Here is a 15322-nt window from a genome sequence, read left to right on the forward strand (position 1 = left end):
GCTCAGTTGGTTAAGCGACTGCCTTCAGCTCAGGTCATGATCCCAGAGTCCTGGGATCGAGTCCCACATCGGGCTCCCGGCTCAGCGGGGAGCCTGCTTCTCCCTCTGACCCTCTCCCCTCTCATGCTGTTTCTCTCTCTCTCTCTTAAATAAATAAATAAAATCTTTAAAAAAAAAAAAGAAAAAGAAAAAAAGAAAATCTATTCCCAACCCCATAGCAAAGGATATGCATTAGCGCCCTTAGCTCCAAGATCTGAAGATCTGAGCAATGCATGCCTAACTGAGAAATGCAAACATCTCAGTGAGGCAAAAGGAGGTCAGAGATTCATTTCCTTTCCTGGCCCAAGGGAATAGAACCCCGTATTAAAAAACAATGCTGCAGAACAGACTGGGAAAAAAATCAGGAATCCAAGTAGCTCAGTCTAATTCCAGGCAGAGAGAGGAATCAGTTCCAAAACTGTGAAGACCAGTTTCATAGCTTTATGTCACCTCCATCAAAGACTCAGGCTTGTGTGGATTGCTGAGGAAGAGCCGGCACACACTTTGGGGCTTCACACTTCGCATTCCCAATCACTGAGGGCCACTGCCTGTGACTAGAACAGAGGGACCATGAGCAGCAAACCTTCCCCCTTTCTCCCCGACACAAGCACTTTGGGGCCAGATACCCAAGGAGGTGCAGAGCACTCAGCCAAGGGTGTACTGTGCTGCTTGTAGCCCTCGTTTCACTGCAGAACATCAACCTAAAATAAACATGGGGAAGTAAGGGAAAGTGTGTGGGGGGAGCCTGACCCAGGGGAAGTCCCGGGCAGACTGGAAGTCCCAGAGACATCTGATTATTCCATTATCAGCTGAGTCACTCCCTGAACCCACACTGTTCCCTCTGCATCACACACTGCCAGGCACCAAGTATTGGTTCTTACAGGAAGGGGAACCCTATGAAGCAGCAAGAACTACCCCCTCATTTTAGAGATGTAAAACCTGAAACACAGAGGCACTTCGTAACCCAGAGCTATTAATTAAGCCATATTTCTAACCAAGGTCCACTGCATCCAACATGCATGCTTTGAATCACTATACTGCACTGTCTGCCTATTAGTTTAAGAGAGCAGTAAAGAAAGCCCACTTCACATTCTGAGACCTAAGGATTTGAATGACTTACTAGCGATGAGTTACTCATTATACAGTTAAGATTTAGCAACAGCAGAAGAGCTGACTAAATTCTCTTCATATATCAAAATGCTATCAAATACACCTACCATTAAGGGACTATTCCATTGGTTCTCAACTCAGGAACACTTAGAAATGTCTGGACACATTTTTCTGTCGTCATAAATCATGGGGTGCTACTGGCACCTAGTGGATAGAGGCCGGGGATGCAGCTAAAAATCTTAAAAAGCACAAGACAGCTCACCCACAAAGAGCTGGAATTAAAAAAAAAAAAAAAAAGTCAATAGTGCCAAGGCTGAAAAACCATAGGCCATGACAAAGAGCATACATGCAAAATCCTCAGTGTCGCAGATGCAGTTCCTGCAATAGAGGCTAGCACCAGGTGACCATTTTCGTGGCCCCAAAAGTTTGGCACCTGTGCGACCTCCCCTACCTCCATCAGCTCCCAGAATCCACTAAAACATGAAGACAGACCTCTGAGTTCTTAGATGTGCCAGTCTTGTACTTTGCTACCAGTTCTAAGTATTTTAAGGGAAGTGGTTAGAATTAATAGTAAAAACTAGATTTGGGCATTATCCGTTTATTATCCATACTAACCCACTGTCCATTATCACACATAATTGAAGAATGGCTCTATTCGTAGCAGAAATACACAAATTTATGATTCTCATGAGTTTTAGCCTGTGAATAGGGAGGCCCAAGAAGAAGGCCTGGCAGTCAAGATAGAGCTGAGCTTATGTATTGGTGGAATAAGCTCCCAGGTACCTGCAATTCAGCCTAAGAAGAGCATGCAGACATTTCTGATGTGAGAAATAATTAGCACAGCTCCTTAATCTGAACTACGTAACCACAGCATTCATCCAATTATAAGTTAAACTGAAGCATGTTTATCAGACTCTAACTGAAGGTGAAGTCAACAGGCCATAGTGGCCAGGAGTTAGGAGGATCAAGTCAGATGTAATCAAGGCCTCATGTCTGCTACAAGAGAAACTGGCTACAGGTGACAAACAGGAACAAGCAAAGCCCTCCCTGGGCCACGGAACCCCGGGAGTCCTTGGTGGCATCCAAACCATAGGCAGCAGACCTGGGTTTCCTCCAGCAGCAGCAGTCTCCACCGCTTACTAATTAGTGTCACTGTTTTAATCACCATAATGAGTGGTCCAATTATATTCCTCTCCCAGCACATCAATGCACAAGACAGAAAGCTGAGTCAAAATCAAAAGTCACAAGCACATTCATTTTTAAACACTTCCAGAAACTGGGAAAGAAAATGGAGATTTCTCCATGCTGTGGTACCTGGAGGCTAACTGGAAAACCTGAAGGTGTCCACACCTTGCAGACCTTCAAAACCTAAGTAAAAAACAGAACATATACACTTGCAAACTCACACACACATATGTGCACCTGCCCTTTAAACAACAACAACAACAACAACAAAAAGAAAACCCAACACTGGCTACGTGACTCCTAAAGACAAGATTCCAGAAACCCACAACTAACATCATACTCAATGAAGGGAAACTGAAAGCTCTTCCTCGAAGATCAGCACAAGATAAGGATGTCTGCTCTCACCACTTTTATTCAGCATAGTACTGGAAGTGTTAGAGCAATCAGACAAGAAATAAAAGACATCCAAATTGATAAGGAAGAAGTAAAACTGTCACCAGTGGCAGATGACATGATGCTACAGAAAACCCTAAAGACTCCACCAAAAAATTAGAATAAATGAATTCAGTAGAGCTTCAGAGTACAAAATATACAGAAATCTGTTGTATTTCTATACACTAATAACAAAGTAGGAGAAAGAGAAATTAAGAAAACAATTTCATTTACAATTACACCAAAAAGAATAAATTACAGAAGAATAAACTTAACGGAGGAAGTTAAAGGCCTGTACTCTAAAAACTACAAAACACTGACAAAGGAAATCAAAGATGACACAAACAAATGGAAGGATATATCACACTCAAAGAATGGAATAATACTGTTAAATGTCCAGTTTACCCAAAGCAATCTACAATTCAATGCAATCCCTATCAAAATACAAATAGTATTTTTCGCAGAAGTAAAACAAATAATGCTAAAATTTGTATGGAATCTCAAAAGATCCTAGAGAGCCAAAGCAATCTTGAGAAAGATGAACAAAGCTGGAGGTAACACAATCCCAAATTTCAAGATATACTACACAAAGCTAGAATATACTTTACCACTTGTTCTCAAGTAGTTTTTTGGGTTTTTTTTTTTTAAGATTTTATTCATTTTGACAGAGAAAGACAGCGAGAGAGGGAACACAAGCAGTGGGAGTAGGAGAGGGAGAGGGAGAAGCAGGCTTCCCGCGGAGCAGGGAGCCCGATGTGGGGCTCGAACCCAGGACCCTGGGATCATGACCCGAGCCGAAGGCAGACACCCAATGACTGAGCCACCCAGGTGCCCCCCCAAGTAGATTTCTATATTGTGATGAAATCTGTAATGGACAAACTCTAAGAAAGATTTTTGATTTCAGGGTTATCTAAGGGCAACTTATTTCCTATCTCGAGTCCCAATTATAGCAAAGAAAACCAAATTTTTAACCCTCCTCACCAAATATTTATTAAATGTCTATGTTCAGGGCTTGAAAAAGAAAAAAACTGCTACTCAAAGAGGGATCATTGGGCTAGCGGCATCAGCATTACACCCAACTCCAGACCTTTAGAATCGGAGTCTTCCCGCTAGCATGATCCCCATAATGTGATCTGCACATTAAAGTCTGAGAATGAGAAGTACTGGTTCAAAGAATTCAGAAAGGTGACAACATAGACCAAGGCTGAACCAAATCTAACCACCATTCTGCCAAATTTATGCTCTTATCAGACAATATGGCTCTCAGGAGTTCTGTCTGCAAAATCCACACATCAGTCTCATTAGACTGGTGGCCCTCAACCAGGGCAGACTGGGCCTCCCAGAGGACACTTGGCAATGTCTAATTACATTTTTGTCACCATGGGCGGGAGGTACAGGTGTTACTGGCATCTGGTAGATAGAAACCAGGGATGCTGCTAAACATCCTACAATGCAGAAAAAGCAGTCCTCCACAACAAATAATTACCTGGCCGAAAATATCAAAAGTGCAAAGGTTTTTAAAAAAAGAAAAAAAACTAAAACAAAAACACTTCCTTGATTTTCTGACTCAATATAATCAATCAACTTCGGTCATTTAATGAACTGATTTGAGCATCCATATCCCATGTGGGAAAAAGTAAACCAGTAATTATGAACACTTCCCGTCCAACACTCCATAGAGTGTAAGGTTCCCTCAAGAGCTCATACAAGGGCTGCCTGGGTGGCTCAGTCGGTTAAGCCTCTGCCTTCGGCTCAGGTCATGATCCTGGTGTCCTGGGATCGAGCCCCGCATGGTCGAGCCCCGAGCCAGAGCCTGGCATCGTCGGAGCCTGGCATCGTCTGGCTCCATGCTCAGCAGGGAGCTGCTTTTTCTTCTCCCCCTGCCCCTCCCCCCAGCTCCTGCTCTCACTCACTTAAATTAAATCTTAAAAAAAAAAAAAAAAAAAGAGTTCACACCAAATCAATAATCATCAACACTGACAACCAAGACCAATACAGTAAAACAACAAAGGTACATGTTGTAATATTTCAAAATTATACAAGCTAAATTCTAAAAATACATTGCTACCATATATACTTGTGCAATAAAAACATTCTGGTCTTCACTTAATTCTTCATTTTTCTCCTACCACACAGGATCATTAGTGAAGAAACACTATGGCCACTTCAAGATGACAAGCACACACTGGACTAAATTGTTTCACTGAAACGAAAGCTTCTACCAAAAAGAGAAAAAAAATTAAGGTAATTAAAAAGACTCTCTAGTATTATCAAGAGCTTTGTTAATTTTATGAAATTTATGAATGAATACTTCTTCTTCTCCAGAGTAAGTAGAATTAAGACACTCAGAATGGTGGAAGAAGATGGTCCATATGTAAGAGAGACAGAGGTCAGTGTGTATACTTACACAAAAGATGAGTACTGAGCCTCAGGCTGACTAAGCATGTTTTTATTAAGGTGAATGTTTCTGGAGTGACCATTGCTTTGTATGGCCTGCATCAACTAAATTCTGCATACAGAGAGCACCCAGAGGTTATATGTAATTCTCTACACTTTGAAAGCACTTAAAAGTGCCACAATCCTCAGACTTTATATTGCGCTAAGGAACAAGGGCACTCACTCTAAATTAGAATGAATCTGTGGCACTTCGCCACAGTTCTAGCTGTGCAGAAAGATTGAAAGCAATTTATCTGTTCCTATTAGACTTTAATAGCTATCTTTTGGTCTCATGAATCCCATCCCGTCATGTTCTTTAATTATGTTACCAAAAGACCCAAGTGATGGAATAAGTTAAAATATTTCATGCCATTTCATTGTCCTTTACCTGATTTGTGGGACAAGGAAGAGCCCCAGCTATGAGAAGCTAAAGACATACTCTTAAGTGTCCCTTTCTAAAAAGTTCTGCCACACATAGAAATCTTTCTTCAATGTAGTCTCAAGACTTTAGGAAGTATTGTTTACTTTCCTGAAGCTCTCACTACAGAAATTCAAGATAAACTCAAAAGCAACTACATGGTCAGGGCTGGCTCACCAGAGCACCCACTTTTTGGCTGATTGTCATCCAAAGATCCTTTCCCCCTTTGTTTTTCTTCCTTTGCGTATCTCTCATCTTTAACAGGCTGGGACAAGTTGCTTAGAAAGAGTGAACCAACCAAGAGCCTGGGACAGAAAAGGGAGAGTAGTTGGATCACATGAAGACATTCTTTGTTTTCTTTCTGATTCACTTGGTTCTTATTTTTGCATCATTGTATAAAACCAGCATCAATATGTGACTATTTCCTCCATTTATGAAATGATTTGAAGTTTTGGTTAGGACCCTTCATCAGGACATTAAATCATCTCTACACTAAAGATAAGGAGAGGAGCCTGGGCAGATGTTACAAGGTCAACGTGATACAAACAGGTCTCTGTTATGATCTTGTCCTGTTTTTCATCCAACACATATTCCTACATTTTGGTCTCAATATATAATTGTCCTCACTTTCCGTAGATGCCTCAAGATAGCTCCGTTTTCACACATCTCTCAATTTATCACTATAAAACGCTGCCACGCTCTGAGACACCAAGACCAAGTACAGTAAAACATGTACCTAGAGGACACAATACCTTACCACAAACACCACTGCTCAAGAAAAGAAGTATTTAAGAACTTAAAAATTACTACCACAATTGTCTTGGGCTTACTTTCAGCTCATTCCTCAAGTGGAGTGTCCCTTTAATTTGTCTCTACTGTATCTAACCAAATAACAACACAGGATTCCCTAACAAAAGAAGGTTTTGGGTAATACTTAGGACACTGTTGGCCAATAAAAATATGATGCAAAATAACCTATGTAATTTTAAATTTTCTAGTAGCCATATTCTTAAAAAAGTAAAATTACATGAAAATAATATATTTTATTTAATGAAATATTTCTAAAACATTTCGTTAAGTAATCAATATTAAATATACTGAGGTAGGGGGCGCCTGGGTGGTTTAGTTGGTTAAGCGTCTGCCTTTGGATCAGGTCATAATCCCAGGATCCTGGAATCAAGCCCCACATCCACTGGGCTCATTGCTCACTGGGGAGTCTGCTTCTCCCTCTCCCTGTTTCTCCCTCTCCCTCTACCTGCTGCTCCCCCTGCTTGTGCATGCACGCTCTCGCTCTGTCAAATGAATAAAATCTTAAAATAATAATAATAAAGTAAAAATAAAATAAAAATAAATGTAAAATAAAAATATTTTACATTTTTTAGGGGGGGTACTAAGTCTGAACTTAAGTGTGCATTTTACACTTACATCACATCTCAATCTGGACTGACCACATTATGTGTTCCTATAGCCACAGATGGTAGGTGGCTACCATATCAGAGCAGATCCAGAAAGTACTCTGCTATTTTCTGGAATTTTTAAGGTACATTTATCATTTGTATTTTCTACTTTATAAAAATAATGCAAATCAGTTTTTTAATGGGGAAAAAAAAAAGAAAAACTCCATTTTGGAAGATAGGCATAATCCCATACCAGCTACATTTGGATGTATATTTTTATAGGACACTATCCTATGTCCAAAACATATTTAAGATAGGCTTTTAAAGAGGTCAATATAAAGGTTAATACATTAAACAGTTCTGAATAAATGAAACAGATTCTGTTTTTACAGTTTTGTTACTTTTTGAGATGATATTTAAAGAGTACTTTCGGGGCACCTGGGTGACTCAGTCATTTAAGCGTCTGCCTTCGGCTCAGGTCGTGATCCCAGGGTCCTGGGATCGAGTCCCACATCGGGCTCCCTGCTCGGCGGGAAGCCTGCTTCTCCCTCTCCCACTCCCCCTGCTTGTGTTCCCTCTCTCGCTATATCTCTGTCAAATAAATAAAATCTTTAAAAAAAAATTTTTTTTTTAATTCTTTATTAGACACCATAAGTGCTCTTTGAGTGACTACTTGACTTTGCTTCCCAGGCCTCACCTCCCAAAGTTACAAAATGATCAATTCCACCACCACACAGCCTCCAGAGGAGTCCTGCTCCCGGAACATCCTCATCACTCAGCAGATCATTCCTGTGCTGTACTTTGTGGTCTTCCTCGCAGGGACCCTGCTCAATGGTGTATCTGGATGGATATTCTTCTACGTGGTCAGCTCCAAGAGTTTCATCGTCTATCTCAAGAACATTGTCGTCGCTGACTTTCTGATGAGCCTGACCTTCCCCTTCAAGATCCTGGCCGATTCAGGGCTGGGGCCCTGGCAGATCAATGTGTTTGTGTGCAGGGTGTCTGCTGTGCTCTTCTACGTCAATATGTATGTCAGCATCGTGTTCTTTGGGCTCATTAGCTTTGACAGATACTATAAAATTGTAAAGCCTCTCTCGACTTCTTTCATCCATTCAGTAAATTACAGCAAACTCCTGTCAGTGGTGGTCTGGATGCTCATGCTCCTTCTGGCTGTCCCCAACATTATCCTGACCAACCAGAAGGCTACTAACGGGAAGGTGGCGCATATAAAATGTGTGAAACTTAAAAATGAACTGGGACTTAAGTGGCACAAAGCATCAAACTACATCTTTGTGGGCATCTTCTGGATTGTGTTTTTTCTGTTGATCATTTTCTATACTGCTATCACGAGGAAAATCTTCAAGTCCCACCTTAAGTCCAGAAGGAATTCCACTTCGGTCAAGAAGAAATCTAGCCGCAATATATTCAGCATCATGTTTGTGTTTTTTGTCTGTTTTGTACCTTATCACATTGCCAGAATTCCCTATACGCAGAGCCAAACAGAAGCTCATTACAGCTGCCAGTCTAAAGAAGTTTTGCTCTATGTAAAAGAATTCACTCTGCTACTGTCAGCTGCAAACGTATGCCTAGATCCTATTATTTATTTCTTTCTATGCCAGCCATTTAGAGAAATCTTATGTAAGAAACTGCACATCCCACTAAAAGCTCAGCATGACTCAGAAACTTCCAAAACCAAAAGAGGAAATACGATGCATGAAAGCACAGACACTCTGTGAATTCCCACCTCCTTTCAAACAAAATCCATGTACACATATTGCAATGTTCAGTTACATAAGACTAAATAAGAAACATGTCCATGCTAATAAGTATCATCTCTAGGCATTACAATCCAATTTAGTATAATGATGAAAACAAAATATAAGTTTCCCTGCTTTTTTATAACATCAGAGAAAAAAGTAACACATGCATTACTCCATTTTATTCCATCAAAGCAGAAGATTTAAATCACTAGCCTAGTCAGTTAATGTAGAAATTTAAATAGCATAAAGAAAATAGGAAGCAATCAAGGCAATTCACTGGGGCGTCTTCCTTCTCTAAATACAAGGATTAAGTTATGTGGTTTTTTTATGTTTTATATGGAGACTTATTAAGCCACTAAATGAGCCTGGAGCTCTGGTGTTAAAATATTTTTAAGTGGACTCTATTGAAGGAAGCTGGATATTGGGAAGTGCTGCCGGCAACTTTCCCTGTTCAATGGCATTGGGAAAAAAACATGTTGACTGGGACAAAGACAAAGACATACACACATACACTGCGTGTACCTACATACATCTAGGGGCAGGAAAAGGAGTTTTCTTAGAAAGCAACTGGACTTGAAAAAAAAGGAAAATCTAAGATTTACAATTATGAGTGAAAAATTACACATAAAATGAAAATTTACATATCCCATTTTCTGATAAAGCAGATGAACTTAAAATGTGCAGATATGGGATATGATTGCTGACTTGTGAGTTATCAAAACTAAATTATTTCTCTGCTATTAACTGGCTAGAAGATATCTAGGCCATCTTCCAAATGTTCTTCTCAAACATTTTGTAAGTCATGTGCATATACTTTTTTCCCTTACTATATACATATATATAATAATAATAAAGAAATTATTTTCAATAGCGTTCAGTTTTTCTTTCTTAAAAATCAAGGTAGGTGGGGCACCTGGGTAGCTCAGTTGGTTAGGCGTCTGCCTTCGACTCAGGTCATGATCCCAGGGTCCTGGGATTGAGCCCCACATCTGGCTCCCTGCTCAGTGGGGAGTCTGCTTCTCCCTCTCCACCTGCCCCTCACCCTGCTTGTGCTTTCTCTCTTTCTCTCAAATACATAAATAAAATCTTTAAAAAAAAAAAAAAAAAAACTTAAAAAAAAATCAAGGTAGGAAAAAATAATGCCAATATTCTTCATAGTCATGACATGGGTGGTCTCTTTATTATGCTAATTATGCATAAAGGAAGGAAGACAGTTACCTAGTGTATTAAAAATTTTTATTTGCCAGACTTTCCAAAATAAGCACCTCATATGCTCTGGGACCTCATCAGATTTTAGGAAAAACAGAAAATACACCTTAAATTGAAGAAGAACTGGGAAGGTATTTACTCTCTGTGTCCACCTTCCACCCGCATAAAAACTCCCTGCTCCCAACTCTGGGTCAAATTATCCCCTCTCAAAAAGAAACAAATCACCAACCTATGACAAATATGCTTGGCAAAACTAAGCTTGCCATATATGTTTGGTTAAATACATCTGCAAAAGAAATTGGCTGTGCTTATTCTTCACAATTCCCACTGGCCAGGACAAATGAGTAAATACTGGTGTTTTACATGACCCCCCCCCCCCACCACCCCGGGAGAAAATGAAAGCCATAAAGAAAATGAGGAGCACCAAATAATGTCTTCGTAACCACTGTGCTAAAGCAGATGGGTAATGTGGAAATCAAGATTTCTCAGGAAGCAACATGCAAGCCAGGTAAGAATACTGTAAAGCAACAACTGATTAACAGTTACTGCATATCAGGTCCAGAACTACAACAAAAAATATAGTAGAGCAATGGCAACACTGGACCAATCCAGAAACTTCCCTGAGATTACCAGTACTATTTTTTTCAATTATGTTATGGACTAATCTCTGTCACTAGTTTATAGTACAGTTTTATAATATATATTTATCTCTGAGAAAGTAAAATAACAATCATATTGTAGAAGCAGTGCTATGAAAGTTATAAGTATTTTTAAAAATGACATAGGGGAAAGGAAAGCCACATGTTGTTAAAGTGGTTCTTCTGTGGGGATGTCCTGTCATGAAGAGATAATGTGCATGCCATTGGTATCTTGCAGAGAACTGGTGAGCAAAAGGCAGTAACAGCTCTTTACCGTTGAAGACCAACCACACCATACCAGTTCTCTCCCAACCCCTCCCCACGCAAACCTCACAGTGCGGTTTACCCAAAAGGAAACCTCCTATCACTCTGGGGGGATGACCTGATGTCAGTTATTTTTTGTATTAATATACTTTCTTCTTCTTCTTCTTCTTGTCCGGAGTCAAAAGATATAAATAGCAGCAATGGGGTTAAGGATAGAATAGAAAGCTAATGGCATATACTTTACTAACATCATCAAGTAGAAACAAAACTCAGTATAAGGGTGTTTTCTAGATTTCTGGGTTAATCTTCTTGGTAAAGCCAATGGATCAGAATTGTTTAATTTGTAGGTGACCAAAAAAATACAACTAAAATGGGGCGCCTGGGTGGCTCAGTTGGTTAAGCGACTGCCTTCGGCTCAGGTCACGATCCTGGAGTCCCGGGGTCGAGTCCCGCATCGGGCTCCCTGCTCGGCAGGGAGCCTGCTTCTCCCTCTGACCCTCCCCCCTCTCATGTGCTTTCTCTCTCTCGTTCTGTCTCAAATAAATAAATAAAATCTTTAAAAAAAAAAAATACAACTAAAATTGGTCTCCTACAATAAAAAGAGATTTACTGGCTAACAGACCTAAACATCCGAAGTTGTGGGCATGGCTTAATTTAAGGGCTGACAGAGGGCCCCAGGTGATGTAACTAAAGCTGAGTTTATACCACTTTTGCAGTCACCATCCACGGTATTAGTTTCAACTCAAAGGAAGCTGTGGGCTCTTTTTTTGTGGTAGCAAAAGGAAAGCAGCACTTCTAGACCTTAAACCTTCACAGCCAGGCCTCCAGAGAATTTCTTCAGAAACCTGGGACTTGGCTCTCATTGGGTCATACCGGCTCATTTTCCATCCCAACCTGTGGCCAGTGGAATCGGACATGCTGGTTGTCAATTATGGCTGGACCCTGATATTAGAGGCAGAGTGGGCACTGTGTAGGCCCAGGGACAAGAACCAGAGAAAGTGAATTTCTCAAGGGAAAAGTCTCATTTTTACTGCTGGGGAAATAGAGTCCGGAGGCTGAGGAGATAACCAACAGATGAGTACCACTGGCAGTAGACTGCCTTTTTATAAACAACCATTGTGAGATTCATGCATCTCAGTGGGCAGGTTTCATGTGTAATCTTAGATGATTATGATCTTTCTTTCTTGATTCTTATCACAAAAGTTTCTTTTATTTAAAAAAAAAAAACTTCAGAATATTTCCATATAGGTACTGAGTCAATTACATATATCAAAATGGAATCATGGTTCGGTTAAAATGTACGAATTCCTATCAATGGGGAATTTTTAGTCATAGTCAAGAGCCACTTTTGAACACCTTTCTGTTAGATTTCTGCAGTCCACATGCTGCAAAGCAGCTACTGACTTATCATCTTCTAGCCACAGATGTGGTTTTTTTTTTTCATTGCTGCCCCAATAAATAAACACATGGGGAAACAGTTGGCTGCAGCTAAGGGCCTGCTGGCCTCTCCTGGTGAGGCAGAAGCTCTCAACTCACTTTCGTTCCCAGCTCCCCTTGTTTTCAATTGTTTCTTACAACAATGTGTATCATGCCTTCTTTTCCACCATAGGCACCTGAGTTTATAAGCCACCCTGGGCACCCCGAGCCCTTGAGGACTTGCACTACAGCTTTCTCTACAGAAGGACCTAGAAAATGTTCCCTGTTAACCAGGTACACTCCAAAGCAGTTTCAGGGCTGGCAGAAAATATAAGAAGCTACGCCATTTTTATCTCTCCCACCTGCAACAGAAGTTGGAGTACAAGCATGAAAAGAGTTATTATAAAAATAGGCCCATCTCAACAACAGTGAAATATATGAAAAGTACTTTCATTGACAATGACTACTTGCTACTTTTTGAATGTGCTCATTGCATCAGTCTGACTTCTCTCATGGTCACAGTTAAGATCTCTGTGACCCATCTCAACCCACTTCCCAAACATTACCTTCAGTGCTTTGGGGACCTGAAATACAAGATTCTGGACTCAGAGTCATCTTGCTCTACTTCCAACCACCAGATGTCACCAGCTCCAATCCACATGGTGTCATTATGTCAGGCAAAGCCTAGAGTTAACACTACTTCCTGCTTCCCTCCCAAATCCCAGGTCACTGGTATCTGCTAAATCCTCCTCCAAAGTGCATGATAAAGTCCTAAGGGCTTACTTTCCTATCATTTCATCTCCTGACATAAAAGTCCACTGAAATGTGGCTCTCATCATCTCCATACAATACTTCACACTACTTAATATAATTCTTTTTCTAAACTAAAAGATTCTCTACATTTAACTAGGAGCTTTTTCAAGCTGTTAATTATTTACATTCTACTTCTTTACACCACAGCTTTCTGAAGGAACACTAGATCTCTGATATTTACTGACTAAAATGAGAAGTTAATCCTCATTTTGTTTGTAAACTAACCACCACTGTCAACTCCCTATTAAATTCACTTTTCTAGTTTAAAAAAAAAAAATGCCACTATTAAAAAAATAAATAAAAAACTTGCAATGCCATGACCAAATGTATTTTCTTATCTGTGTGATACTATGAAAGTAGTTAGGTAAATAAAAAGGAAAATGTTATTTTTTAATAGGAAAACTAGGACTTCTATCAATGCTATTTAAAATAAGAGTTCCTTAAGTGTTTAAAAAGTTACATTCAGAATGTCCTCGTTATTGCACAGTGAAAAAAATCATCAACAAAACCAAAGGCAATCTACTGAATGGGAGAAGATATTTGCAAACAATATAGCCAAAAAGGAATTAGTATCCAAAATATATAAAGACCTTATAAAACTTGACACTAGAAAAATAATATGATAAAAAAATGGAGGACTGAATAGACATTTTTCCAAAAACAGCCTATAAATGGCGAACAGATGCATGCTCAACATCACTCATCATCAGGGAAATGCAAATCAAAACCACAATGACATATCACCCATACCTGTCAGAATGGCTAGTGTCAAAAAGACAAGAAATAACAAGTGTTGGCAAAGACATAGAGAAAAAGGAACCCTTGTGCACTGTTGGTGGCAATGTTAATTGGTGCAGCCAAACTGTGGAAAACAGTATGGAATTTCCTTAAAATATTAAAAATAGAGTGGCGCCTGCATGGTTCAGTCAGTTAAGCATCCAACTCCTCCTTCTGACTCAGGTCATGATCTCAGGGTCATGAGATCAAACCCCATGCAAGGTCCTCTTCCTCTAGCCCTCCCCCCATGCGTGCATGTGTGCTCGCTCTCTCTCTCAAATAAATAAATCTTTTTTAAAAATTAAAATAGAAATACCATATGATACAGTAACTCCTGTACTGGACATTTACTAAAAGGAAATGAAAACACTAATTTGAAAAGGTATATGCACCCTATGTTTATTGCAGCATTATTTACAATAGCCAAGATAGGGAAGCAACCCAAGTGTACATCCATAGATGAATGGGTAAAGAAGTGGTGTAGATATACAATAGAATACTACTCAGCCATAAAAAAGAATGAGATCTTGCCATTTGCAACAACACGTATGGACCGAAGCAAAGTGAAATAAGTCAGACAAAAAGACAAATACCATATGACTTCACTTACATACGGAATCCAAAAAACAAATAAATACACAAATAAAAGCAGAAGTAGAATGTCCTGGTTATGATGATAAGGCACTAAGGAATATCTACTATCTACAAGAGAAGGAATAAAATAAAAAACAATCTATACTTTATCAAATAATGGGGTAGCACTAAAAACATAGTAAGCCAATACTCAAACTCACCTTTCTACCTGTCAAGCTGGACTCTCTCCTCAGACTTCCCTTGCCAGGACTGAAACCAAAGTCTACTCCCCTGCGAGCCCTAAATCACAGCCCCATACCATACTTCCGCAGTGGTTCCCAGTGTCCATCATCTGGGCACTTCCCATCTCATTTCAGCTCCTCATTGTTTCTCACTCAAAATGACCACACCATAATCATCCCCTACCTGGTTTCTTGTCTACTGCTTTCTCCCCTAACCCTATGGAATCCAACGCCCACAGATTTACCCAGTACTGAGCTCTCCAGGGTTATTAAAGCATCTAAGATTGACTAAAGCGATCTAAGATTTGGTCTCAGGCAGATCCTGCTCCGATACTCCAAGCACCCAGATTGCCTGAGAATCACCAAACACTTCCCACATCTCAGTCATCTGCATCATGCCCCCCATGCTGGCACCATTCCCTCGCTCCTCCGAAGCGTCTCTTCACCACACCTCAGTCAAGAAGGACTGTACTTCCTGGACTCCCACCAGTTCTAACTAACAGTATCATTGCAGGTACTGCAGATTCCTTATCACCCCCTCTACACCGTAACCTTCTAAACATAACAAAAATATTCTCTAGCACGGGAGCTAAGGGGGCAGCCTGCAGTCAAT

The 15322-nt window shown here is 40.1% G+C and overlaps 2 protein-coding genes across 4 annotated transcripts in view; one reads left to right on the top strand and one right to left on the bottom strand.

The window, feature by feature from the left end:
- The window catches only part of P2RY14 (purinergic receptor P2Y14), a 49296-nt gene extending 40123 nt beyond the window's left edge, over positions 1-9173 (top strand). For all 3 annotated transcript variants that reach the window (XM_045903547.3, XM_045903548.3, XM_045903546.3), the window contains exons 2-3: positions 4903-5010; positions 7708-9173. In XM_045903547.3, the coding sequence (XP_045759503.1) occupies positions 7731-8753 (1023 nt within the window). In that variant the 5' untranslated portion in view covers positions 4903-5010; positions 7708-7730 and the 3' untranslated portion in view covers positions 8754-9173. The remainder of the gene's footprint in view (positions 1-4902; positions 5011-7707) is intronic.
- MED12L (mediator complex subunit 12L) overlaps positions 1-15322 on the bottom strand; it is a 320591-nt gene that overhangs the window by 189591 nt on the left and 115678 nt on the right. The window lies entirely within an intron of this gene.

This window comes from Mirounga angustirostris, unplaced genomic scaffold, assembly GCF_029215605.1.
Source record: "Mirounga angustirostris isolate CCGP_5_RB_7025 unplaced genomic scaffold, mMirAng1.0.hap1 SCAF_1, whole genome shotgun sequence".
Taxonomy (NCBI): Eukaryota; Metazoa; Chordata; class Mammalia; order Carnivora; family Phocidae; genus Mirounga; species Mirounga angustirostris.